The sequence below is a fragment of the Thamnophis elegans genome, chromosome 14, assembly GCF_009769535.1.
Source record: "Thamnophis elegans isolate rThaEle1 chromosome 14, rThaEle1.pri, whole genome shotgun sequence".
NCBI classification, from domain to species: Eukaryota; Metazoa; Chordata; class Lepidosauria; order Squamata; family Colubridae; genus Thamnophis; species Thamnophis elegans.
In genome coordinates, this window is record NC_045554.1 from 36,297,221 (window position 1) to 36,322,811 (window position 25,591).

Genomic DNA, 25,591 nt, shown 5'->3' on the forward strand with positions numbered 1-25,591 from the left:
CGCCGCTTCCGGCCGCCGCGGGGCATGACGGGAGGGGGAGGAGCCAAGGCGCTCCATCTTGAAAGAAGGGGGGGCTTTCCCGCCCTCTTCTCCAAGCTCCGCCCCCCCTCCAGCCGGCTTTTCTTGGTTGGTTTTCTTGCGCGGCATTCCGCCGGCAGAGATGGCTGGCGAATGCTCTCTGGGTGTAGCGACGCCTACTGGCCAGGAGACGAACAGACACGGTGGAGCCCTCCCTTCATTGCAAATTCTTCTCTCTCTTTTTTTTTTTTACAATGCCAACTTCAGCTTTCTTTATGGAAAACTTGCTGCAGTGTTTTCTTTACATCAAAAGGGATTGCATTTCTGTATTAAAAAATAATAAATAATGTCTCTCAAAAAGTGTTTTCCATATCCTCTCCAACCTATTCTTATTTGTTCGTTTGTTTGTTTACTTAGTTTCTCACTCATGTACAAGATAACAGGACTAAGAATAGCATGAATAAGAACACAGGAAATGGGGACAAATCAATGGAGACATTAGGACAGGGACGGAAGGCACACTGGTGCGCTTATGCATGCCCCAACATTAACATATAGTTATTTATTAACATATTCTTCATTAACATATAGTCCTCATTATATGTTATTATATGTTATATTAATATAGGTTATATATTATATGTTATATGATTAATTCATTTTTCATTAACGTATAATCAAAACATAACATAACCTCTTTGCAAATTATTGATCGGGGAGAAGTGAGTGGCTGCTACTGGCAAAGTTCCCATCATCCCCAGCCAGCACAGTTGCTTTGTATTACAGTTCTCATCACACACACACACACACACACACACACACACACACACATGGATCAGCATAGCTGGCAAGACTATGTGGACTGCAAAGCGTGAAAAAAATAAAATAATACAATTAATACAAAAAAAAACAGTAAACAGTAACAGAGTTGGAAGGGACCTTGGAGGTCATCTAGTCCAATCCCCCTGCTCACGTAGGAGACCTGTAGTAGAGATTCGAACTGCCGACCTTTCTGATCGACAAGCTCAGCGTCTTAGCCACTGAGGTACAATTAATTTAAAAAAACAATAATAGTTGTAAATAAAACAACAAATACAAAAAAAGAAAGCAATAATGTAGTGGTAAAGATATAGGACCAGAGGTGGGTTCCTACCAGTTCGCACCTATTCGGTAGAACCGGTTCGTCAAATCTACCGAACCGGTTAGAAGAGGTTCCACCAGTGGACCCGGAAAGCAGGCCACACCTACAGAAGTGGTTCCAAAATTTTTTGAAACCCACCACTGACACACACACACACACACACACACAGACTCACACAGAGAGAGAAAGAGAAAGAAAGGAAGAAATAAATAAAAGAAGAAAAAAAGAAAGAAAAAGTGAGAGATGAAAAAAAAAAGGAAAAAGGGACAGAGACAAAAGGAGAGGAGAGAGAGAGAGAGAGAGAGAGAGAGAGAGAGAGAGAGAGAGAGAGATGGCCGGCAAGCCACTCCCACAAAGGAGGCCATACCCACAGAGTAGGTTCAAAATTTTTGAAACCCACCACTGTATAGGACCCAGAAGTCCTGAGTTCTAGTCCTACTTTAAGCACAAAGCCAGCTCGGTGACTTTGAGACAGTCAACCCTGCTCAACCTCTGCAAATTCCCTCCCTTTTTATCAAGACACCAGATATGCAATCCCATGCATTCTATTAGGATATAAGTCAAAAATGCTTTTTTTCTCAGAATAATTTAATCAATCCGAATTAATAAAGCTCCAAAACAGAACCACACGATATGTGAATAATCTCAGGGAAGCCCCTTCTACATAGGGATCCCTGCGTTATTTTCCAGACCGTTCTTATATTTCAAAGCTCTGTTTCACACCCTGAAATGCAACCCAAATAATTAGCTTGTGAATTGCCTTAGAGCAGGGGTCAAACTCAAGGCCTGGGCCCAGATCTGGCCCGCGAGGCCACCCTGGAAACAGCGAAGGACCGGCCCGCGGTCCTCTACCAGTGAAAACAGAGCTCAAGGGCTACATGTGTTTTTGCTGGCTGAGGGATGCAGGAGGCTGTCGCAGCTGAAAACGGAGCTTGGGAACCTGTTTTCGCTGGCAGGGCACTTGGGCCAACACAGGCGCCCCCAACACAAGTGACATCGAGCTGGTCATGCCCACCCTGGCCTCACGCACCCCAGCCCCGCAAGATCAAACAACCCTGCTGCGGTCCTCAATGAAATGAAGTTTGAACACACACACACACAACACACACACACACACACAAACACACCGCCTTAAGAGTTATCTGGGAATTAGGTTTCAGACGGCAACTGAATTGCACTGCTATCTAGTCAGATAATCAGACTTCCGTGGCTTGGAACTATTGATCTTCAAGTCAGCCGGAAACAGCTAATGTCTGAGAACACTGATAATTGAAAAACATGCATACTAACAGGGTGTGGATGTTGTGGGTGTATGGGAGAGAGAAAAAGAAAGGAAGGGAAAGAGGGAGAGAAAGAGAGAGAGAGAAAGAGAGATAGGGGAGAGTAAAAGAGAGAGGGAGGGAGAGAGAGAGACAGAGAGAGACAGAGACAGAGTGAAAGGGGGAGAGGGAGGGAGGGGGAGAGAGAAAGAGAGAGGGAGGGAGAGAGAGAGAGACAGAGACAGACAGAGACAGAGTGAAAGGGGAGAGGGAGGAGGGGGAGAGAGAAAGAGAGGAGAGGAGAACATATTTCTGGGGATAGCTGAAATACAAAACTCCAAAGAGTATTCTCTGCTGTGATGCAAATACCTTCAGGGAATAAGATATTGGATTTGAAAAATATTGCTGTTTTAGAAATCTCTTTGGGAATTATTATTGCTATGTACGGTAATAGTTCCACATAAAGTATCACCTCTTTACCCTGTTAATTTTTGCAACCTTAGTGTTATATAGATTCTGGGAACAAATACATTGGAAAGCACTCTGCTTCCAGGAAAATGTGCTTATTCCTGAAAAAGTAGGCATATATGGGATGTTTCTACATTGGGCTAAACTCGGCATCGACCACTCTACCCTTGTAATTGACGAATGCTGTGACATTTTCAAATCTTTGGTTTAGAATCTACTGTGACTGATGATCCCTGGGGGATTTTTCAGAAAAGAACATGAATAAATTTTTATCAAGAATGGAAAGGAGGAAACCAACATGGTTTTCAGGAGCACATCATGATTCTGTCTGAGAAGAAATAAGCATATTTGGTGATAAAGCACATGGGACACATATCCCATGACTTGATAAACGTGACAAAATTTACATGTCTATGGAGATTCTCAGTCATCCAGGTCATAATTGTCTCAATGGTGCTTTTTCAAAAAGGCAACTGGAACTGTTTTTTTCCTGAAGGAAGAATAAGAAAAAATTTCACTTCTCATCCAAGAAGCTGAATGAATGGAATGGAATATAATGGAATAGAAGTGGAATAGAATAATGAAAGGGAATATAGAATAGAATATAGAGTAGAGTAGAGTAGAGTAGAGTAGAGTAGAGTAGAGTAGAGTAGAGTAGAGTAGAGTAGAGTAGAGTAGAGTAGAACAGAACAGAACAGAACAGAACAGAATAGAGGTACAAGAAGAGGAAGTAATTAGGAAAATTCTGATTTGTGCCGAAATGGATAAATTGATGTGGGAATTAAACAACAGACGAATCAGAATATTATAAGATCTGGGATAAATTTTATTGATGGATGGAACAAAAAAGGAAAATCTCAAAATAAGCAATGACCAAGATTTATAGAATGGATTAGAATTATGTATGAAATCATAACAGTGAAAATGTATAAGACAAGAACAAAGCAACGTGGATGGAAATACGATATCCTTATATTTGTAAATACTGAATAGACCAATTGTAAATCAGAATGGTGGTTATAATATTTAACTTTATATTCTAGTATGTATGGCTAAGACACTGAAAGGACGGTTACACTATGTCCAATGTTTTAATTTGTGTTTAATAAAAAACTTTTTTTAAAGTTAGAATAGAATAGAGCAGAAGATAATAGAGTAGAGTAGAGTAAAACAGAACAGCACAGAACAGAACAAAATAGAGCTACAGATGAGAGACTCAAATACTCATCACTTAAGACTTCCGGTCTATACTGATGAATGAGAAGCAAAATGTCATCTTCTTTTACTTCCTTCAGGAAAAAACAACAGTCCAGTTGCCTTTTTTGAAAAAGCACCTTTGAAGGAAATTTACAATTTTCCCCTATGGATGCATTAGCTCAGCTCCAGAGTTGCCATCATCCAACAATGCAGCCTCTTGAATAATGCATTAGTTGACTTGAATGTTTCAAAATAAAAACAAAATGTTCCCGAAGAAATTGCATCTACAGGCAGAGCAGAATAAGAAAACTCTCTGGATCGTGGCAAGCAGGATGCACGGATTCTTGCTGTGGTCAAACGCCAGCAGCGCCTTGATGCACTGAGCTCTTTTGTGCTGTTTCATCTGCGTTCCCAAAGAATGAAACTGACCGGTAGATTTGCTGTTTTCCCCGCCTTCCTATTCCAACATCCTGAGGGTTTGGGCTTCAGTGTTACAGAGCAACCCCCCCCAAGGAGATGTGAGGATATTAACTGACGGAAACGCTATTCACTGGATCGCCTTCCTCTGCTCAGCCCCATCCAGTCCTAAGCTTTGAGCCGGAGGGATCCTGCTGCATTGAAGTCATGGGGATGTCTGCCAAGGAGAGCAATTCCACTCGTCCCAGAGGTAACAATTGAGAAACGAAGGCTGGGGATTAAGGAGAAAGAGCAAACTGAATGTTATATGATTTGGGAAGTATTTTACCAAAGGTTGGAGGTGGGGGAAAAGGAGTTTGGAAATGAAGAAAGCTAAAAAAAATGAGTAGATAATACACTTAGATGGAGATGTAATGAAGATGAAAACTGTTAGTATGTGTATGATGAGAATAATGATGTTTAACGTTGATATATTATTACTAGAAGATATTAAGAAGAATTGAGAGTTCCATAACGTTTTAATGCTCAATATGTTATAATACGAAACTTAAGAGAAATAATGTTAATATGAAGGTGAAAGATGTGGCAAAAGAGGAAAGAAGTTGCACAGAGATGTTTGTACCCAGATGACACACTGCAGAAGGAAATGGAATGTTTATTTTTGTAACGAAAAAATAATAAAACTCTTTAAAAGAAAGAAAGAAATGAAGGCAGGGGGATTTTTATTTTTAGGGCAGCAGCATGGGATATGTAATCCTTTCTACCAAGCAACAGCCCAATACGTAAGCCACCCACTTACGTCGTCCATCTCTCTCTTCCTTCCTTTCACGCTTTCCGCAGCTGTCGCAGCCAAAGGCTCATTTTATTCCTACAGGGGGACGACGCAGGAACTCAATTCCCAAACTTTGTGGTTTGCAGCCAGGTCAAACCTGGAATCTGGTTTATATTGGAGCAGAAAGTCCAACCTACTTTAATTTGGCGAGGTTCCACAAATCCCCCTCCATCTCGCTTTTAAAAATGTCGGTTTAGGGACAACTCAGCCTGAGCCGGGTGTGTAATCCAAGGTGTTGATTGTAACACCACGTTTTAACAGAATAGCAGAGTTGGAAGGGACCTTGTAGGTCATCGAGTCCAATCTCCGCCCAAACAGGAAAGCCTACCCCATTTCTGACAGAGGGCATTCCAGTCTCTTCTTGAAGCTTCCAGGGATTGAAGCTCCCACAACTTCTTCATGATTCAATGTTGATAGGGCTTCTTCCGTGATATTCCTCAGCACTTTCCCAACTTAGCGACGCTAACACAAGCCAATCATGTGGCCCGGTGGCCAAGAGGCCATGGGCCTTTAGTGGGCTGTGGCCCATAGGTTGGGTACCCCTGTTCTACAGCACAGGGTCCTCCATGCTCCTGTCTATCATTTCATTCTGTTTGGGGACCAACTTGGCTGAACGGTTTTGAGAGGCTCCACTTCCATTGCCTTTTTGCCACAGTGGGAATAACTCCAATTCTACAATCACTTTTTTCTCCCTCAAAGCTCCCTAAAATCCCCAACCTCCTCTGTGTAGCAAGGAGCCCCTCCCAGAGAGATCTTTCAAGTCTGGGGAAGCCAGAGCCCACGTTCCACCAGCTGGCAAAGTTATGCATTCGTTTCCCGTTTCCTTTCTGCATCCTTAGATGAAGCATTTCCACTGCCTGGAATTTTACTTCCTTTCATTGTTCTTGCCTTAGTGGGAGAATGGCCAGAATTGGAAAAAGCAGAGAAGCTGGCAAGAGGGCTGCCTTGAAGTGGGCATCAGGGGTGTTTTACCAACCCGACAAGCTGGATAGCCTTCCGCAGTACCAGGTTCGGGAGATGCAGCGTAACAGGTTCATCGAATCCCGCATCAAGGTAGGAAAGCGTGGCAGGGTAATTTCATCAAATCTTGAGGTCCTTGGTCCTCTCTGAGCTTGCTTGTTTTCTTGCAGACGATTCATTACCCAACTGGGTAATCTCATCAGTGCTAGAAAGGAGTTGGGTTTGTGCAGAGGAGGAGGACTGTGGGGGTCTTGGTGCTCTCTGAGCTTGCTTGTTTTCTGCAGACGTTTCATACCCAAATAGGTAACCTCATCAGTGCTACAACCGGCAGTTAATGCCAGGAGCAACCCACCCCTGGCAGGGAGTCCTTCAGTGGTGGGTTTCAACAAATTTTGGAACCTACTCTGTGGGTGTGGCCCCTTTGTGGGAGTGGCTTGCCGGCCATGTGACCTGGTGGGAGTGGCTTGCCGGCCATGTGTTTTCTTTCTTTCTCTCTCTCTCTCTCTCTCTCTCTCTCTTTCTTTCCTTCCTTTTGTCTCTCTGTCCCTTTTTTCTTCATCTCTCTCTCACTCTTTTTCTTTCTTTTTTCTTTATTTCTTCTTTATTTCTCTCCTTCCTTCCTTCTTTCTCTCTCCTCTCTCTCTCTCTCTCTCTCTCTCGTCTCATCTCTCTCCTCTCTCATCTCTCTCTCTCTCTCTGTGTGTGTGTGTGTGTGTGTGTGTGTGTAGCAGTAGTGGGTTTCAAAATTTTTGGAACCTCTTCTGTAGGTGTGGCCTGCTTTCCGGCTCCACTGGTGGAACCTCTGGTAGATTTGACGAACCGGTCCTACCGAATAGGTGCGAACTGGTAGGAACCCACCTCTGGAGTCCTTGTATAGTGACCATACTTGGAGCCAGCAATTCGGTTGCTAAATAAAGTGGTTGCTAAATGAAATTGGTTTTGGTGATCTTACTGTAGCTTCCCCTTGCTTTAGAGACCTGCGAAGGTCGCAAATGTGAGGATTAATCATAAGACTATTTTTAAATCCCATTGTAACAGCAAAGAGTTGATAAACGAGGCAATTGCTAAATAAGATCTGTATTGAGTTTTATTTTCTTTCAGGCTAAGAATAGCTTATTCCGTCAGTCTTTCCAGTTAGAATTAGCTTATATTCCAACTAATATTTATTGCCTTTTTGGGAACAAGCCTGCTCCAGTTTGTTTGAATCCTTTTTGAAGTTAGCCATAATTTTATATTAAGACGAGAATTTCTCTAATGGAGAATCTTTCCAAAACTTTCTAATACTGGCAGGAACTGGGTGCTCACACAACAATCCCCCCCCCAAACTCCTTATCCATTTAATTTTATTCTTGGGATCGAATCGTCAAACACATTTATTTATTACCTACAGTGAGCTTACATATACCTTTCTCTTTAAAAAAAAAAACCTGGCAGTTTATAAACAGGGACTCTAAAATTAAACCATCTGGAGTCACATAATATGATGGGTGTGACACAAAATTGATAAACAAATAAATAGAGGCAAAAGCGGGGGAAGAGGAGGAGGAAATGTAAGCCTGTCTTTTACAGGGCCCATAAACTGTACAGGTAGTCCTCGACATACGACCATAACTGAGCTCAAAATTTCTGTTGGTAAGCAAGACAGTTGTTAAATGAATGTAATCCCATTTTACAATCTTCCTTGTCAAGAGTTGTTAAGCGAATCGCTTGCAGTTGTGAACAGAATCTGGCTTCCCCATTGATTTTACTTGTCCGAAAGTCATATAAGGGGACCACGCGACCCCCAGGACACTGCAACTGTCATAAGTGTGAACCCGCTGCCCAGTGTCCGAATCGTGACCACGTGACTATGCGTGACCCGACAAATGCGCGCACGACAAAACCGCGCCGACAAAATCGCGACGTCATCAACGTGCCGACAACAGCACACCGACAACAGCGCACCGATAGAAGCTTGATTTAAGTTAAGGTAAGGGTTAAGGTCAGGGTCAGGGTCAGGTTTAGGGTTAGGGTTAGATTTAGGGTTAGGTTTAGGGTTAGGGTTAGGGTTAGGGTTAGGGTTAGGGTTAGATTTAGGGTTAGGGTTAGGGTTAGGGTTAGGGTTAGATTAGGGTTAGGGTAAGGGTAAGGGTTAGGGTTAGGGTTAGGGTTAGGCTTAGGCTTAGGCTTAGGCTTAGGCTTAGGTTTAGAGTGCGCTTCTGTCGGCACGCTGTTGTCGGCGCGCTTTAGCGCTCATTCATCGGTTTAGAACTCGCGGTTTTGTCACCGCGATTTAGTCGGGCGCGCTTTTTCGGGCACCCTTTTGTCGGTGAACCGTGACTATGGGGATACTGCAACGGTTGTGTGAAAATGTCCCTGAGTCACTGTTTTCAGTGCCGTTGTAACTTTGAACGGTTGCTAAACGAAGTGTTGTAAGTCGAGGACTACCTGTGAGGACTTACTTCTGGCTTCGCCTCCAGTCCACCGCTCAGTCCTATCTGGAAGGAATGAACACAGGCCTCGAGGAACTGCATTCTGCCCTCATTGACGTCCAACACGTGGAGGAAGCCCTGGGGACCATTCAGAAGGATCTCACGTCATGCATTGATTCTTTTGCGAGATTGCAGGAGCTACGAGAACTGGCCACGGAACATGACCAGCTGGAGGCAGTGGTCCAGATGTTGCCCCAGCTTTTCTCAGTGACTTGGGCACTGCGGGATCCCACCATCTTGCTTCCAAAACCCATTGCAAAATTTTATGCCAGGCAATAAATTCATGCCAGGTGGGGAAAGCCTTAATGCAGAAGCATAATACTCTGGATCTCTTCCTAGCCCCCACAAAAACCTTAGATTTAATTCCTTTCACATATAGTCCAGAAGTGGTATTCAGCCAGTTCGGGTCAGTTCACCTGAACAGGTAGTGGAAATTGCGGGTGGGCCCATGCACCTTTCTACCTGCCCCAGCTCTATGCCATTCTATTTAGGCACATTTTCAAGCCACACATGATCACAGCACAAGCACAAAAGACAAAGTACATGCATGGGCACGCTTGCTCACATTTGTGAACCGGGTAGGGAAAGTAAATAATACCACTCCTGATATAGTCCCTGTATTATGTATACATTTGTCTCAGAAAGGGGGAAATGTTAAGAATAGAAGAAATAGTCTTACTAACTGAATGTTATTATTACTTTGGTTTCAATTAAATGTCAGTAACATGACATTTGTAAGGGACACGGTGGTGCAGTGGCTAAGACGCTGAGCTTGTTGATCAGAAAGGTCAGCAGTTTGGCGGTTTGAATCCCTAGCATTGTGTAATGGAGTGAGCTCCTGTTACTTGTCCCAGCTTTTGCCCACCTAACAGTTGGAAAGCATGTAAAAATGCAAGTAGAAAATAGGATCCACCTTTGGTGGGAAGGGAAGAGAATTCCGTGTGCCTTCGGCATTTAGTCATGCCAGCCACATGACCATGGAGACGTCTTCGGACAGCACTGGCTCTTTGGCTTTGAAACGGAGATAAGTACTCCTAGAGTCGAGAACAATAGCACGCATGTGCGAGGAAAACCTTTACCTTTAACATGATATTTAATCTTCTTTAGCCCCAACGGTCTTCCAGAGTGAGACTCTTGATTCAAAGACCAAATTTCAGCCTCCAAAATTTTGCATGTGCATATTTTAAATGCTTGCCCCAAACCAGGAATGGAAGTTTATATACTCCTAAGTCATTTTTATACCGGCACGGTTTCTGTTTTTTTCCTTCTTTGTTCTTTATTATTTTCATTGCTGTCTTGATCAGTGCAAATTTAAGTACAATTTTAAAAGTACGAGAATGAATTTCTCCACTGGAGCCCAATGTTCATCTGCCGCTTTTATATCAAGTTTGCCAAAAAAGGTGGAAATCTAACATGAAATTAAAGGGCCAACTTAACTATATGCTGATTTAAAAAATAATAATTTACAAAAAGAAATTCTAATTGCCTGCCATGAAGAAATACAACATTTTGTAGGAAATGTCACAGTTAAAAAGTGAGGATGGAAGGAGGGGGCGTGAAACCAAGAATCGTGGCCAAGTTAAGGGAACGGCTAATTACTGTGTTTGCGATTTTCTCTTTCTAGGTGATGATTTATTTTTCTTCTAAGGCAGGGGTGACCAACCTTAGCAACTTAGCCTGGTTGGGGAATTCTGGCAGATGAAATTCACAGGTCTGAAAGTTGCCAAGATTGGACATTCTAAAGGATTGAGGAAAGTAATATGTATACTCTGTTCAGTAGACCAACCACTGTCAATTACCTTTATTTCCTTTCCTTTTAGAGGTTCAATTTGGAAAGCTTAAACTCAATCCCTGCCTCTCCTTTACTCTTCTCCATTGGTGGGATTCAAAACATTTTACTACCAGTTCTGTTGGGCATGGCTTGTGGGCGTGTCAAGGGAAGGATACTGCAAAATCCCCATTCCCTCCCCATCTCAGTAACCTGCTTTCCAGCTCCATTCTCCTGTTCAGGGCAACAAAAGAAGATCAGCTGGAGGCAGCGGGAGCGAGGCCAGCCTATTAGCCGGTTCTCCGAACTACTCAAAATTTCTGCTACCGGTTCTCCAGAACCTGTTAGAACTGGCTGAATACCACCTCTGCTCTTCTTCCCTGCAGTACCTCAACTCATTTCGGAAGGCTTCGGTCTCTTAGAAAGCCAGAACCTCTTGAAAGCTCATCTTGGGCTCATGGACTTGGAAAATTTACGAGATAGCATCCTGTCCCAGGTGCATAACCGCAACCTGCTCAGCCCCTTGAATCGGACCAGCATTGAGTCTTACTTCGGAGGTCTCCTGGAGCTGAACGATGCCTTGGCCCAGCACCTGTGGCGCACAGTTGCCCGAGCCACAAAACTGGTGTTGGAGGACCCATCTCTTTTGGTGTCAGCCGTACGGATCATTGAGAGAGAAGAAAATATAGATGCCGTCATCCTGCTGAGGTCCCAACCTCATGGCTTCCTCCCCGGGACGCCCAAACACTGGAGAAGGAAATTCTTCCGAGTCATTCAAGACAGTGTGGTAGCTTCTTCTTTCCAGGCTGAGCCAAAGGAGACTCAAGGCCAGGGGCTTAGTAGCCACTTGGTATCTCTGCAGGGTAGCATCCTGGCTGAACTACGCGTCGTGAAAGATTGGATGGTCCAGTGCTGCCCCTCATTACAACATCCTCACGACCTTCGCCACCATGTTCCACCAAGGCCTCACCCATCACCTGCATCGATACTTACCAGGGACCTAGACAAACAAGAGATCTTTGCTTCCTCCACTGGGCAATCCATGTCTACCCAAGGTGGGTGCCGTTGCTAATGGTGCTGAAGTCCAAAACCTTTTTAGGAAGAAGGAGGAGCCGAGGTGGCGCAGTGGTTAAATGCAGCACTGCAGGCTACTGCTAGATCAGCAGTTCAGCGGTTCAAATCTCACCGGCTCAGGGTTGACTCAGCCTTCCATCCTTCCGAGGTGGGTAAAATGAGGACCGGATTGTTGGGGGCAATATGCTGACTCTTTGTAAACCGCTTAGAGAGGGCTGAAAGGCCTATGAAGCAGTATATAAGTCTACTGCTATGCTATTGCTATTGCTAAGATCTAGAAGTGAAATTGATAGCAATAGCAATACTACTTATATACTGCTTCACAGTGCTTTATAGCCCTCTATAAGTGGTTTACAGAGTCAACCTCTTGCCCCCAGCAATCTGGGACCTCATTTTACCCACCTCAGAAGGATGGAAGGCTGAGTCAACCTTGAGACCTGTGAGAATCGAACTCCTGGTTATGGGCAGAATCACCTGCAATGTTGCATTCTAACCCCTGTGCCAGGAAGGAAAGAAGGGAGGGAGGGTACTAGCAATAGCACTTAGAATTACATACCACTTCACAGTGCTTTACAGCCCTCCTAAGCGGTTTACAGATTTAGTGTATTTGCCCCAACAATCTGGGTCCTCATTTTACCCACCTCGGAAGGATGGAAGGCTGATCAACCTTGAGCCTGGTAAAATTCGAACTGCCAAATTTCAGGCAGTGGCAGTCAGCAGAAGTAGCTTGCAGTACTGTATTCTAACCACTGCACCACCAAGGCTCATTGATGATTGTAGCATCCACATATACGAATGGTGGAAGGGCAGGAAGTTGCTTCTTGTGCGATGAACCAGAGTTGAGGTTTAACAGAGCATGGGAGAAGTATCAGTGAATCCCCACATGAATCATAGATGGGAAATATGGTCTTTTCGAGGCTGAAGGGTGACTGCAAGCATCCTTCCCCATTGGCCCTGTGTACTGGGTCTCAAGAGTTAACATTCAGCAACCTCTGGAGCAGTAGTGGGAATCCATTTTGTTTTACTACTGGTTCTATGGGCATGGCTTGGTGTGCATGGCTTGGTGGATGTGGTAGGGAAAGGATACTGCAAATCCCCATTCCCTCCAATCAGCTGGGACTCGGGAGGCAGAGAATAGATGGGGGCAGAGCCAGCTAGAGGTGGTATTTGCCGGTTCTCCAAACTACTCAAAATTTCTGCTATCGGTTCTCCAGAACTGGTCAGGACCCGCTGAATACCACCTCTGATATATACACGTAAGGTCTCAGTAGAAGGAATCCAACATGGGTGCATATTAGAATTTTACTCATGGTTTACTATAACCAATCTAGCCTGGAATGTTGAAGGAGACTGCTAAGAGTTTTCTTCTGCCTTTTGGTCCTGACTCCCCCTCCTTTTTTTTAAACAGTTCTGAAATGATGGCTCACCCAGATCTGCTTCCTGAAGTGGACATATCAACCATGGGCCCTCTGCTTCCAGCAGATACAATAAGCTCTCTGGAAGAGTCTTATCTGGGGAAAGTGCAGGTGAGTTAGAAGACCAGGGTCAGGATTTGGAAAATCCAATCATCTGTGGGCACGGAAGGAGGTCTGGATGTCTTTAGGAGTGATTGAACTTGAGTCTGTAGCAGAGGTGGTTCCTACCAGTTCGCACCTATCGGTAGAACGGTTCGTCAAATCTACCGAACCGGTTAGAAGAGCTCCACCAGTGGACCAGAAAGCAGGCCACACCTACAGAAGAGGTTCCAAAATTTTTTGAAACCCACCACTGGTCTTTGTCTATGACTATCATGTTCATATTTAAAAACTCAGTGCCTCTGTGAAAGGTAAGGAGGACTACGCGTTGTGGTGCAATCAGAACATTGCGTGTGTTGAAGTTGTTTAACGCAAACCAAAGATGCCTTTTAAAAAACAAGTTACATCATATTCTTAGCATGCCAGTGCTGTGTGTGAGGTAATTTAAGGTGGTTCTGACAAGTGTCGTCGGCATCTTCATATCCGGTCACATGGGCGGCAAGCCACTCCCATCCGGTCACATGGGCGGCAAGCCACTCCCAAAGGAGGCCACACCCACAGAGTAGGTTCGAACAATTTTTGAAAACCCACCACTGGTCTGTAGGCTACTATGAGAAAAGTTTCAGGCAAATTCTTTTCTCCTACCAAAGGGCTCGGGATTACCTGATCCCATTTTGTTTCCTTCCTGTAGGATAGCATTGCAGAATGGATGCAGAAGGCTCTAGAAATGGAGTTTGAGGAATGGCTTTGTGGAAAAGAACCTGAATCCGACTATCAAGGCTTCTTCCAGACTACTCTGCCTACCATCGTCATGAAGGTTAGGAGGAACTGGGGAGGCAAGGAGGGACTTACTAGCTGAACAAAGAAGACATTTTTAATCGTAGAAGCCAAATCAGGAGTTTGATTCCCCCATCTGTTCTTCTTTTCTCTCTTTCCCATACCTCAGATGCTTGATGAAAACGTTAGAGTGGTATCGCTCATTTCTGGTATTTTCCAGCAGAAAGTCCTTGAAATGGCTTTGGGAAGTTGGAAGCCTTTTTGGGCAGGTTAGTTTCATCTTGTATGCCAATAATTAAAAAACAACAACAACCAGGATGGTGCTGCCCTTTATAACCTCAACATCTCAGTAGAAGAAGGATCTTTGGGTCCAACCAGTAGGCCATCTGAGCTGAATCAAGTTGAAAGTTCGTTTCTGAAAATACTTAGTTCGCAATTGGATCCATCTTGGTCCTGTCCACCATAACGTCAGCTTATTGGTGGTTGTACATCAGTGTGGGGAAAGGGGTTGGCTTGCAAGCTGGAAGTATGACAACTGCATGGATCATTTCACTCCCCTATAACTCACCACCCGGTGGCTCAGCGGCTAAGATGCTGAGCTTGTTGATCAGACGGTCGGAAGTTCAGCGGTTCGAATCTCAAGCGCCACGTAACATAGTAAGCTCCCTACTTGTCCCAGCTTCCGCCAACCTAGCAGCTAACAGATTAACAGTGTTGGAAGGGACCTTGCAGGTCATCTAGTCCAACCCCATGCCGAGCAGGAGACCCTACATCTGCCTCTACCTAGGATCGTACTCACAACCTTCTGATTGTAAGGTGAGCTCCACCTCTAGGCCACAGCAGCAGCACATTAAAAAATGCGAGTAGAAAATAGAAACCACCTTTGGTGGGAATATAACAGCGTTCTGTGCCCCTTCGGCATTTAGTCATGCCGGCCACATGACCACGGAGACGTCTTCGGAGAGTGCTAGCTCTTTGGCTTTGAAATGGAGATGAGCAGCCCCCTAGAGTCAGGAACGATTAGCACGCACCAAAGGCTTCTGGGTGAGCAAGGCCCTCATGATAAACGTATCTTTCCTTCCTGCAGGCTGTATGAGAAACTGGTGGAATTTTGCAGAGCACATCAGCAAGAGCCCATAGCATCTAAGTACTACAGAGCGAGATTGCTGTCCACTGTCAACAACTGCTTGGCTCTCAGGTATTCCTGAAGGCGTTTCTGGTACTCAGTACTTCTTTCTTTCTTCTTCTTTCTTTCTTTTCTTTCTTTCTTTCTTTTTTCCTTTCTTTTTATCTCTCTCTCTCTCTCCCTCCCCCCTCCCCAACCTCTCTCTCTCTTTCTCTCTCTCTCTTCTGTCTCTCTTTTCTCTCATCTCTCTCACACTTTCTTTCTCTCTTTCCGCTGTTTCTCTCTATTCTCTCTCTCTCTCTCGGTTTCTCCTTCTTGTCTCCTCTCTCTTTCCCTCCCTCACCACTCTCCTCTCTTTCTCTTTCTCTCTCTCTTTTTGTCTCTCTTTCTCTATATCTCTCTCACATTTTCTTTCTTTCTTTCTTTCTCTTTTTCTGTTTCTCTCTGTCATCTCTCTCTTCTGTTCTCTCTCTCGTCTCTATCCCTCTTTCTATCTTCTTTCTCTCTCTCTCTCGCTTTCTTTCTCTTTCTCTCTTTTTCTGTTTTCTCTCATCTTTCTCTCTGTTCTCTCTCATCTCTCCTCCCTCTTTCTATCTCTCTTTTCTCTCTCATCTCTCTCTCACTTCTTCTTTTCTCTCTTTTCTGTTTCTCTCCATCTCTCATCTCTCTCTTCTCTCTCTCCCATCTCTCTTTTTCTCTCATCTCTCTCTCTCATCTTCTCATCTCCCTTTCTCTCTGTGTTCTCTCTTTTCTCTATCATCTTCTCTCTCGCTTTCTTTTTCTTTCTTTCTTTCTTTCTTTCTCTTTCTCTCTTTTCTGTTTCTCTCTATCTCTCATCTTTCTCCTTCTCCCTGTTTCTCTCTCTCTCTGTTCTCTCTCTCTCTCATGTCTCTCTCTCCCCTCCCCCCTCTCTCCCTCCCTCCCTCCCCCATTGTCCAGGCCTGTTTTCTTCATCTTCTTAGCCATCAGCCAGAAGGCTCTTTCTTAATTATTTCTCTTCCTTTGCTGGCAGCTCCTCCATTTCAGCCTTGCGTGCTAATGGGTTGCCCCCCGAAGCCTGCCAGGATGCTACCATCTCTACACGCGGCTTTAGAGAAGACTCAGAAGAAGGCATGCCAACTTCTAGGAGGAGATGCTGGCTGACTTGAAGGTACTCCTCATTCGCACAGCGTGGGTTTGGTTCTGGCTTAGGGTGCTTGGAGAACCTAACTAATAGTGGTCATTTGATATGCCATGATAAAACGATTCATGGCTTAATTTGCAACCTGAACCAGGTTACTGATTGCTACACATCTGGCACAAACCGCTGGAAAACAGAGCAGATTCCAGCTGCCTCATACAAATATACCCCAAACTTCAGAAGCGAAAGCTGCACCCTTAATAAGGGTGAGACAAACCAATGGTCAAAAGTGTATTTCACTGGATGTCAGGCATGAAATCCTCTTACATTTGATACTGGATCGGAACCGGGAGCGCGCACATGCGCACGCTCGCTTCATGCATGCGCAGTGCTTCTGCACATGTGCAGAACCTTCTGCGCATGAACAGAACATCCATGATGATGCCTGAGTGTGTAGGCAGACCTCCCCCGCCGCCATTACCGTTCGCCCGAACTAGGGTGAACTGGCAAAATACCAACTCTGCTGTATGTTGATATAAACAGTTCATCCAGTCACTCCCATGCATGTTATAATGTAAAGTTTCCCCCTGTCCAGTTGTGTTTGACTCTAGGGGGCAATGCTCATCTCCATTCTTAGCGGAGAGAGCCAGCGTTGTCTGAAGAGAGTTTACTTTCCACTGAAATGGTACCTATTTATCTTCTCGCTTTGCATGCTTTTGAACTGCTAGGTAGGCAGGAGCTGGGGCAGTAAGCCAGCGGCCAGTAAGATCCCACAGATTGGGCCTCCTTCAGATGCTGTCGGCCAAACAATGTCGGCTGGGGCCCTCAGAGGAGAGCCTTCTCGGTGGCTGCTCCGACTCTTCGGAACCAGCTCCCTCGGAAATACGGACCATACCCTCTGATGGCCTTCAGGAAAGCCGTTAAAAACTTGGCTATTCTGGAAGGCCTGGGGCTGTTGACCTCACTGTTGAGGTCCGGCCCCGACTAGAATGAATGTATGAGGGGTGTCTGTTTTAAATTGTTTGTCGTATGTGTTTTTTTATATTCTTGTAAGCCGCCCAGAGTCCTTCGGGATTGGGCAGCATATAAAAACTCCAAATAAATAAACAAACAAACAAACAAACAAACAAATAAATAAATAAATAAAATAAATAAAAAAATAAATAAAATAAATAAAATAAATAAAAAAATAAAATAATAAATAAATAAAATAAATAAAATAAATAAAATAAATAAAATAATAAAAAATAAATAAAATAAATAAAATAAAAATAAATAAATAAAAAATAATAAATAAAATAAATAAATAAATAAAATAAATAAATAAATAAAGGAACTCACCTGTCATGGGGCACTCGGGTCTCGAACCTCTGGCTGCCAGCTTTCTAGCTGATAAGCTCAGCATCTTTAACCTCTGAGCCCCATTATAATATAGATCAAAGCAAACCAATTGGGTTTTTAGGCCTCTATATCTGTCTGTACTGGTTGCTCTTTTCGAGTCTACTTGTATAGCCTTGCATCTCATATTGAGACCCCCCCCCCGTTTCCTGAAAATAAGCCCTCCTCGTATAATAAGCCCAATCGGGCTTTGAGCGCATGCACTAAAATAAGCCCTCCCTGAAAATATTTAAACACAGCAGCAGCCATGAGGTGACCACGCTCGCCGACTCCTGCACCTCAAAAAATAAGACCTCCCCAAAAATAACGGCAAGTGCATATTTTGGGGTCAAAAGTAAGTAAGACCGTGTCTTATTTTCGGGGAAACACAGTAGCATTAATCTCAAATACAGGTAATCCTCAACTTACAACAGTTCATTTAGTGATCGTTCAAAATTACAACGGCAGTGGAAAAAAAGTGCCTTATGCCCATTTTTCACACTTACGTCCAAATTCCAATACTTGGCAACTGGTTTACACTTACGACGCTGGGTGTCCCAAGGTCACGTGGTCCCCTTTTGCAACCTTTTGATTAGCAAAATCAAGGGGGAAGTCAGATTCACTTAACAACCGGGTCATTAACTTCTCAACCGCGGTGATTTGCTTAGCAACGGTGGTGTGAAAGGTTGTAAAATAGAACAAAACTCAGTTAGTAGATGTCCCTTAACAACAGACACTTTGGGCTCAGTTGGGGTCATAAGTTGAGGACTAGCTGCAGACTAACTTTTATTAAAAGCTACCAGCATCTTCTTCTCTTTTTGCTACTTGGCATGCTGTTCTGAGCTCCTCTAACTATTAGAGGAGAGAAGACTTGTTGTCTCTTCTGGTCTGTTCCAGCCACTCTTGGCCCAGTTGCCCTCCGCCAGTGGCTGCTGGATGACTGTCAGCTGACGAACAACATCTGCGAGGTGATTGACAAGCATGCAGAAGGTTTCGGCAGAACTCACAAACCTGTCAGCATGGTAAGATCCTGGCCATCGCTGGGAACATCAGGGATGGGGATGAAGATCTGTCCACTACTGAAATCCCAGGGTGAGCATCATCCTGAGATCATCACAAGCCCGATGGCAGATCAGTCAGTTAGCAAGACAAGAGGCAAATAGCAATAGCACTTATATACCCCTTCATAGTGCTTTTACAGCCCTTTCTAAGCGATTTTACAGAGTCAGCCTCTTCCCCACAACAATCTGGGTCCGCATTTTACCCACCTCGGAAGGATGGAAGACTGAGTCAACCTTGAGACCTGAGAGAATCGAACTCCTGGTTATGGGCAGAATCCACCTGCAATATTGCATTCTAACCCCTGTGCCAGGAAGGAAAGAAGGGAGGGACGGAGGGTACTAACAATAGCAGACTTACATACCACTTCACAGTGCTTTTACAGCCCTCTCTAAGCGGTTTACAGAGTCAGCCTCTTGCCCCCAGCAATCTGGGTCCTCATTTCACCCGCCTCTGAAGGACGGAAGGCTGAGTCAACCTTGAGCTGATGAGATTTGAATTGCCAAATTGCAGGCAGCCGGCAGGCAGCAGCAGTAGCCTGCAGTCCTGCACTCTAACCACTGCGCCACCGCGGCTGAATGAAGGAGAGTCTAGACATTGCAAATGAGAGAAAGGGGAACAAGGATGTCACTGAATGCTGCCTTTAATCCTTCCAAATTAAAGTGGAAAGACTTTTTCTATACAAAATTGAATTCCTGCAAAGATAATCTGTAAGATACCGTATGACAGAGGGGATAAAAACCAGCAGTGAGGAACAGAGGAGGGGGGAGGGAAGCTGGAAATCGCCTTTTTTCAATCGATCTTTCCAGTGGTGGGTTGTCAATTTTGTTACTACCGGTTTGGGTGCGCTCCCGTGTATGCGCACGCGCAACACTTCTGCGCATGTGCAGAAGTGTCCAGGCAGGTGGGTGGAGCCTCCCACTGCCACTACTACCAATTCGCCCGTTCTGGGCCAAACCGGCAGCAATCCAGCTCTGATTCTTTCCTTCCCGCTTTTAGATAATCTTTTTTCCCCCCGTACGCCCTATTTTTCACATGCCCTTCTCTCTCTCACCAAGCTCTACAGAAAGAGACATCATTGATGACGTGCAGAGGGATACCTAAAATTCAGTCAAAGGTTACCCCTGATCTTAGCATTGTAGGTGCCCATGTTGTCCTATCTGGAAATGCCAAGAGTGAAGACAGAATCTTTTTTTTTTTCATACAAATTGGTGTGTACCAAAGGACTGTGGGTAGCCAGAAGAACTGAGGCGGAGACGGGAATAAAGGCTAACAAATTTTATTCCCTGACAAATACAGGCTAACTTCAGAACGGCTTTTAGACAGGAATGCGCGCTGCTCGTTTGGACAGCTCCCTTTTTATACAGGAGCTGTCAAACAACCAGCCAATCAGGTGTCGAGCGCTTCCCGCTTAAATTCTTTATTTTAGCGCATGCTCAGAACGTGACACAAATCATGACCCTAAAGCAACGTTTCCTAAATTTCAGCTCAGAACAATCCAGGTTAGTTAGTGAGGGCACCGGGGGAGGGCTACTGGGGATTCATAGGGAGAACCTCTAGCTAAGATTCTAAGCAGTTTGGAGAACCCTTAAATCCCACTCCTGGCTGGCCCCACTACCCTCCCCTCCCAGGAGACCCCACACAGCCCGTTTGGATGCAGGTAAGTGCAGGACATGTGTGGAGGCTTGGGGAGGGTGAAAAACAGGCCTATCAGAAGTTCTGGGCCCATTTCCAGATCTCCAGAGGGGCTCCAGAGCCTGGGGAGGCCGTTTTCGCCCTCCCGGAGGCTCAAACAAAGGCTCCGGAGTGCGGGGAGGGAAAAAAACGCCCCCACCGTGGTGCAGGAGGCCAACTAGGCCACACCCACTCTGTCCACACCCACCAGCAATTGGGCAGAGAACCCGTTGCTAAAATTTTTGAAGCCCACCCCTGGAGGGCACATATTCACCAATGGATCCAGAAACATTGCACCTGTTTTTTCCCCCATTCTCCTCTCATGCCCACTCAGTACCTGTTGTCAGAAGCTGAACATCTGGTCATGAGCCAATATGTGAAGTCCCTCTTGCAGAAACGGATGACGTGTCGATCGGCCGAGGAGAGGACCAGAATGTCCACAAGGATGCTGCAGGATACCTCTCAGCTGAAGGAACTCTTCTGTGCCCTGGTGAGAAAGAGAGGGGGAGGGGGGAAACAACTCTACAGGCTGGGTAGAAATGCTGCAAAAAGGGGGGGATGGGAATCTCTGGGGAAAGACAGACTAATTTGGCCCCAACAAAGGCAAGGGTGAATGACTACTACACAACCTGTGTGGCAATCTAAGCAGAAATGTTTTCTTGGTTCAGTTCTGCATGGTTTAATTATGCCCTTTTAAAAATAGACTAAAACTCAACACTGCAATCGCAGAGCACAAAACAGACGTGGTGTAGGGGAGAATTGCAAAAAAAAAAAAAAAAAAAAGATTTGTAGCCACTACAATCAAGGAAGACTGGCAGCAGGCATAGACCAAAATAAACTACAATGAAATCGTGGCACGACAAAACCACGCTCGTCAAAACAGCGGTGCTAAAACCGCGTCGCTAAAGCCGCGACGTCATTACCGTGCGTCATCACCGCCGCAACAACAGCGCGGCGACAGAAGGGCGCTTTAAAACAGCGCGGCGGCAGAAAGCCGATTTAAATTAAGGTTAGGATTAGGTTAGGGTTTGCTTTAGGGTTAGGTTTAGGTTAGGTTAGGGTTAGGGTTAGGTTTAGGGTGCTGAGTGCTTCGGAAGGCACGGATTTGCCCTCCGCCCTTATGTCAGTGCGGTAAGGTCGCATTTGCTTTAGCGATTCGGACGGCGCGGATTAGGGTTCACGCTTATGTCTCCGCGGATAAGGGCTTCATGGTATTGTGGTGGAACCCAATGAAATATCCATGGTATAAAAATCAGGCAACTAGAAGTAATTGAATCACATTTGTGATTCCAAATGTATCTGAACGTTTACTCGATGATCCAATAAATAAGTATGTGCAATTTTATTTCTGGTTGACTGTCCCAAAGCTGCTTTTTCAAGAGGCAACTGGACTTTCTGGTTTTTCTTTGAAGACGTTTCACTTCTCATCCAAGAAGCTTCAGCTTCTTCTTTAGCTTCTTCTTCAGCGTCTTCTCAAGAGCTGAAGAAGCTTCTTGGATGAGAAGCAAAACGTCTTCAAAGAAAACCCAAAGAAGTCCAGTTGCCTTTTGAAAAAAAGCACCTTCGGGAAACCATGACCTGGATGATTGAGAATCTCCATAGACATTCTAGTTCAGTGTTTCTCAACCTTGGCTACTTGAGGATGTCTGGACTTCAACTCCCAGAATTCCCAGCCAGCGAATGCTGGCTGGGGAATTCTGGGAGTTGAAGTCCAGATATCTCAAGTGGCCAAGGTTGAGAAACACTGTTCTAGTTGACGGTTTCTAGAGCATGGACACTTGGTTCTAGTTTCTTTTGGTCTACGCCAACTGTTGTCAGTCTTGCTTGATTGCATTTTTGCAATTCTCCCCTACATCCCTTTCAAACTTCTGTTTTGCGGGTATGAGATTTCAGCGTTGAGTTTTGCTGTCTTTTGAAAGTAAGTGAAGGTATTGGCTCTGAGCTACACGGTTCATTTCATCCCAGGGCTTGGAGGAGGACAAACTTTCCCTCAAAGTCATTGCAGATCTGCAGCAGATCCTCAGTGTCAAGGACCCTTCTATGCTTGGCCTGGAAGTGTTGGGATTCATGTCAAAATATCCTGATATCAGGTAGGACACCCAAGTGGTGGGAAAAAAGGCACCGTTTCCCATCATCTGATTGCAAATCCTCTGCATTAGGGGACTGAACGAGAAACTCAGAAACTGCTATAAGCGTTCTTTTGACACAGATACTCAGGACTGGTATACTAGGACAAGAGAGATCATTAGGCATCAGTAGTGTGACTAAGACGCAGAGCTTGTCAATCAGAAAGGTCAGCAGTTCAGCGGTTTGAATCCTAGCGCTGCATAATGAAGTGAGTTCCCATTACTTGTCCCAGCTTCTGACAACTTAGCAGTTAAAAGCAGGTAAAAATACAAGTAGAAAAATAGGGACCACCTTTGGTGGGAAGGTAACAGCGAACAGCGTTCCGTGCGCCTTCAATGCTTAGACATGCCAGCCACATGACCACGTTTGGCTTTGGCTTTGAACAGAGAGGAGCACCACCCCTTCAGTCGGGAACCACTAGTACATATGTGTGAGGGGAACCTTTACCTTGTGTTGACCTCAGGGGGGGATGGATAGGGGGGCTTTGGCCAGCTTGACATCACTCATGTCTGAGGCATTCATTCTCATTATAATCTCCTCTCTCCCTCCCTCTCCCTTCCTTTTCTTCTTTTTCCTTCCCTCTTCATTCCTTTCTTCTTCCTTCCCCTCTTTCTTATTTTTCCTTCCTTGCTCTCTTCCCATCTTCCCTTCTTTTTCTTGTCTTTCCTCTTTCCCTTTATCATCCCCTCTCCATTCTTGCATGCTCAAGTGCAAAAGGGGAGACATTTCCCCTTTTGTTTGGCTGTTAGTGGTTTTGCTAGGGCTCTGCCAGAGAAAATGGAGGTGGGGAAGGGGCGCCACGCACAGCCTTCCTGAGCTCTATATTCCTGGCAGATACACTGGGCTGGTCCTTTGCTGTTTCCAGGATGGCTCCGCAGGCCAGATCTAAGCATTCCATCTAGTCCAACCAGTGGTGGGTTTCAAAAATTGTTCGAACCTACTCTGTGGGTGTGGCTCCTTTGTGGGAGTGGCTGGCTGTCCATGTGACTGGATGGGAGTGGCTTGCCCCATGTGACCGGATATGAAGATGCCGACGACCCTTGTCAGAACCACTTAAATTACCCACACAGCACTGGCATGCATCAGAATATGATGTAAACTTGTTTTTTAAAAGGCATCTTTGGTTTGCGTTAAAACAACTTCAACACACGCAATGTTCTGATTGCACCACAAACGCAGGAGTCATCCTTACCTTTCACAGAGGCACTGAGTTTTATAAATAGGAGCATGATAGTGTAGAATAATCCTATCCAAGGACCAGTGGTAGGTTTCCAAAAATTTGGAACCTCTTCTGTAGGTGTGGCCTGTTTTCGGGTCCACTGGTAGAACCTCTTCTAACCGGTTCGGTAGATTTGACAAATCGGTTCTACCGAACAGGTGCGAACTGGTAGGAACCCACTCTGAGTCCAACTCACCCATCCTCCCCCGCACAAGCAGGAGACCCTACACCATTTCTGACAGACGGCAGTCCAGTCCTTACAATACAATAGAGGAGTTGGAAGGGACCTTGGAGGTCTTCTAGTCCAACCACCTGCCTAGGCAGGAAACCCTATACCATTTCAGACAAATGGCTATCCAACATTCTTAAAGACTCTGTGTTGGGGCATTCACAACTTCTGGAGGCAAGCTGTTCCACTGATTTGTCAGGAAATTTCTCTTCAGTTCTAAGTTGCTTCTCTCCTTGATTGTGTTTCCACCATTGCTTCTTGTTCTACCCCCAGGTGCCTTGGAGAATAGTTTGACTCCCTCTTCTTTGTGGCAACCCCTGAGATATTGGAACACTGCTATCATGTCTCCCCTAGTCCTTCTTCTCTTAAACTAAACATACCCAGTTCCTGCAACCGTTCTTCATATGTTTTAACCTCCAGTCCCCTAATCCTTTTGTTTGCTTCTGCACTCTTTCTAGAGTCTCCACATCTTTCTACATTGTGGTGACCAGAACTGAATGCAGTATTCCAAGTGTGGCCTTACCAGGCTTTATAAAGTGGTATTAACACTTCACGTGATCTTGATTCTATCCCTCTGTTTACATAGCCTAGAACTGGGTTGGCTTTCTTGGCAGCTGTTGCACACTGCTGGCTCCCATTTAAATGGTTGTCCACTAGGACTCCAAGATCCCTTTCACAGTTACTACTGTTGAGCAAGGTACCACCTATACTGCATTTCATTTTCTTGCCTAAATGTAGAAAGTCTCCATGATGAAGCTCCCATAACTTCTGAAGGCAACTTCTATTCCAGTGGTTCCCAACCTTGGCAACTTTAAGACTTGTGGACTTCAACTCCCAGAATTCTCCAGCTAGCTCTTCTGGCTGGAGAACTCTGGGAGTTGAAGTCCAAGTCTTAAAGTTGTCAAGTTTGGGAACCACTGTTCTATTCCATTGGTGAATTGTTCTTACTGTGGCACATACAAGCTTCCATTATAATGTTGGTTTTGAAGTCTTTTCTCATGTTGGGTGTAAAAACATGTAGCACGCTTATCTTTCTGGGACCTTTTTCATCTTGTTTCTCCAGCGAGGACCACATTTCCATGTTTTCTACTTGCGGGGCGACATTTCCAAAGAAATCTGCAATCACGTGCTGGGAATCATGGTGCAGAATCCTCAAGTTCTCCGGAGAATACCAACCTGTTTTTCAGCAATATCTTGGTTCCTGCTCCAGAGCTGCCCCCTTTGCCTTGGCAAGACCAAGTGTGCCTGAGAGCGCCTAATTGTAGCTGTTCCTCCTCCTGCTGCCGACTGTCTCACCTGCCTGTCTGAATTCACTGACCTGCCCAGAGTTCAGTTGACAACCTTGGCACGGTGTGGAAAACTTACCCTACGCCAGGGGTGTCAAAATTGTGTTCATTGAGAGCCGCAGTACTGCAGGCTACTTCTGCTGCCTCCGGCTGCCTGCAGTTTGGTAGTTCAAATCTCACCAGGCTCAAGGTTGACTCAGCCTTCGTAAAATGAGGACCCAGATTGTTTGGGGCAAGAGGCTGACTCTGTAAACTGCTTAAAGAGGTCTTGAAGCAGTATATGTCTAAGTGCTATTGCTATTGTTCTTCCTTCCTTCCTTCCTTCCTTCCTTTCTTCCTTCTTTGGTCCACAGTGGTTAGCGTGCAATACTGCAAGATATTTCTGCTGAGCTGGCTGCCTGCAATTTGGCAGTTTGAATCCCACCAGGCTCAAGGTTGACTCAGCCTTCCATCCTTCGAGGTGGGTAAAATGAGGGCC

At 45.1% G+C, this 25,591-nt stretch overlaps 1 protein-coding gene across 1 annotated transcript; it reads left to right on the top strand.

Moving 5' to 3' along the window:
* The first annotated feature begins 4,707 nt into the window (after nt 1-4,707).
* On the top strand, nt 4,708-25,218 carry LOC116517929 (exocyst complex component 3-like protein). Its single transcript, XM_032231117.1, is given in 24 exon segments — nt 4,708-4,750; nt 6,226-6,270; nt 6,273-6,385; nt 8,752-8,970; nt 10,584-10,641; nt 10,918-11,446; nt 11,448-11,509; nt 11,512-11,553; nt 11,556-11,586; nt 13,014-13,131; nt 13,811-13,936; nt 14,066-14,169; nt 14,984-15,094; nt 16,035-16,073; nt 16,075-16,146; nt 16,148-16,172; nt 18,417-18,438; nt 18,441-18,541; nt 20,587-20,742; nt 22,218-22,342; nt 24,891-24,913; nt 24,916-24,987; nt 24,990-25,039; nt 25,041-25,218. Coding segments are annotated over 24 exon segments (2,322 nt in total). The 3' UTR covers nt 25,077-25,218.
* The last annotated feature ends 373 nt before the right edge of the window (nt 25,219-25,591 follow it).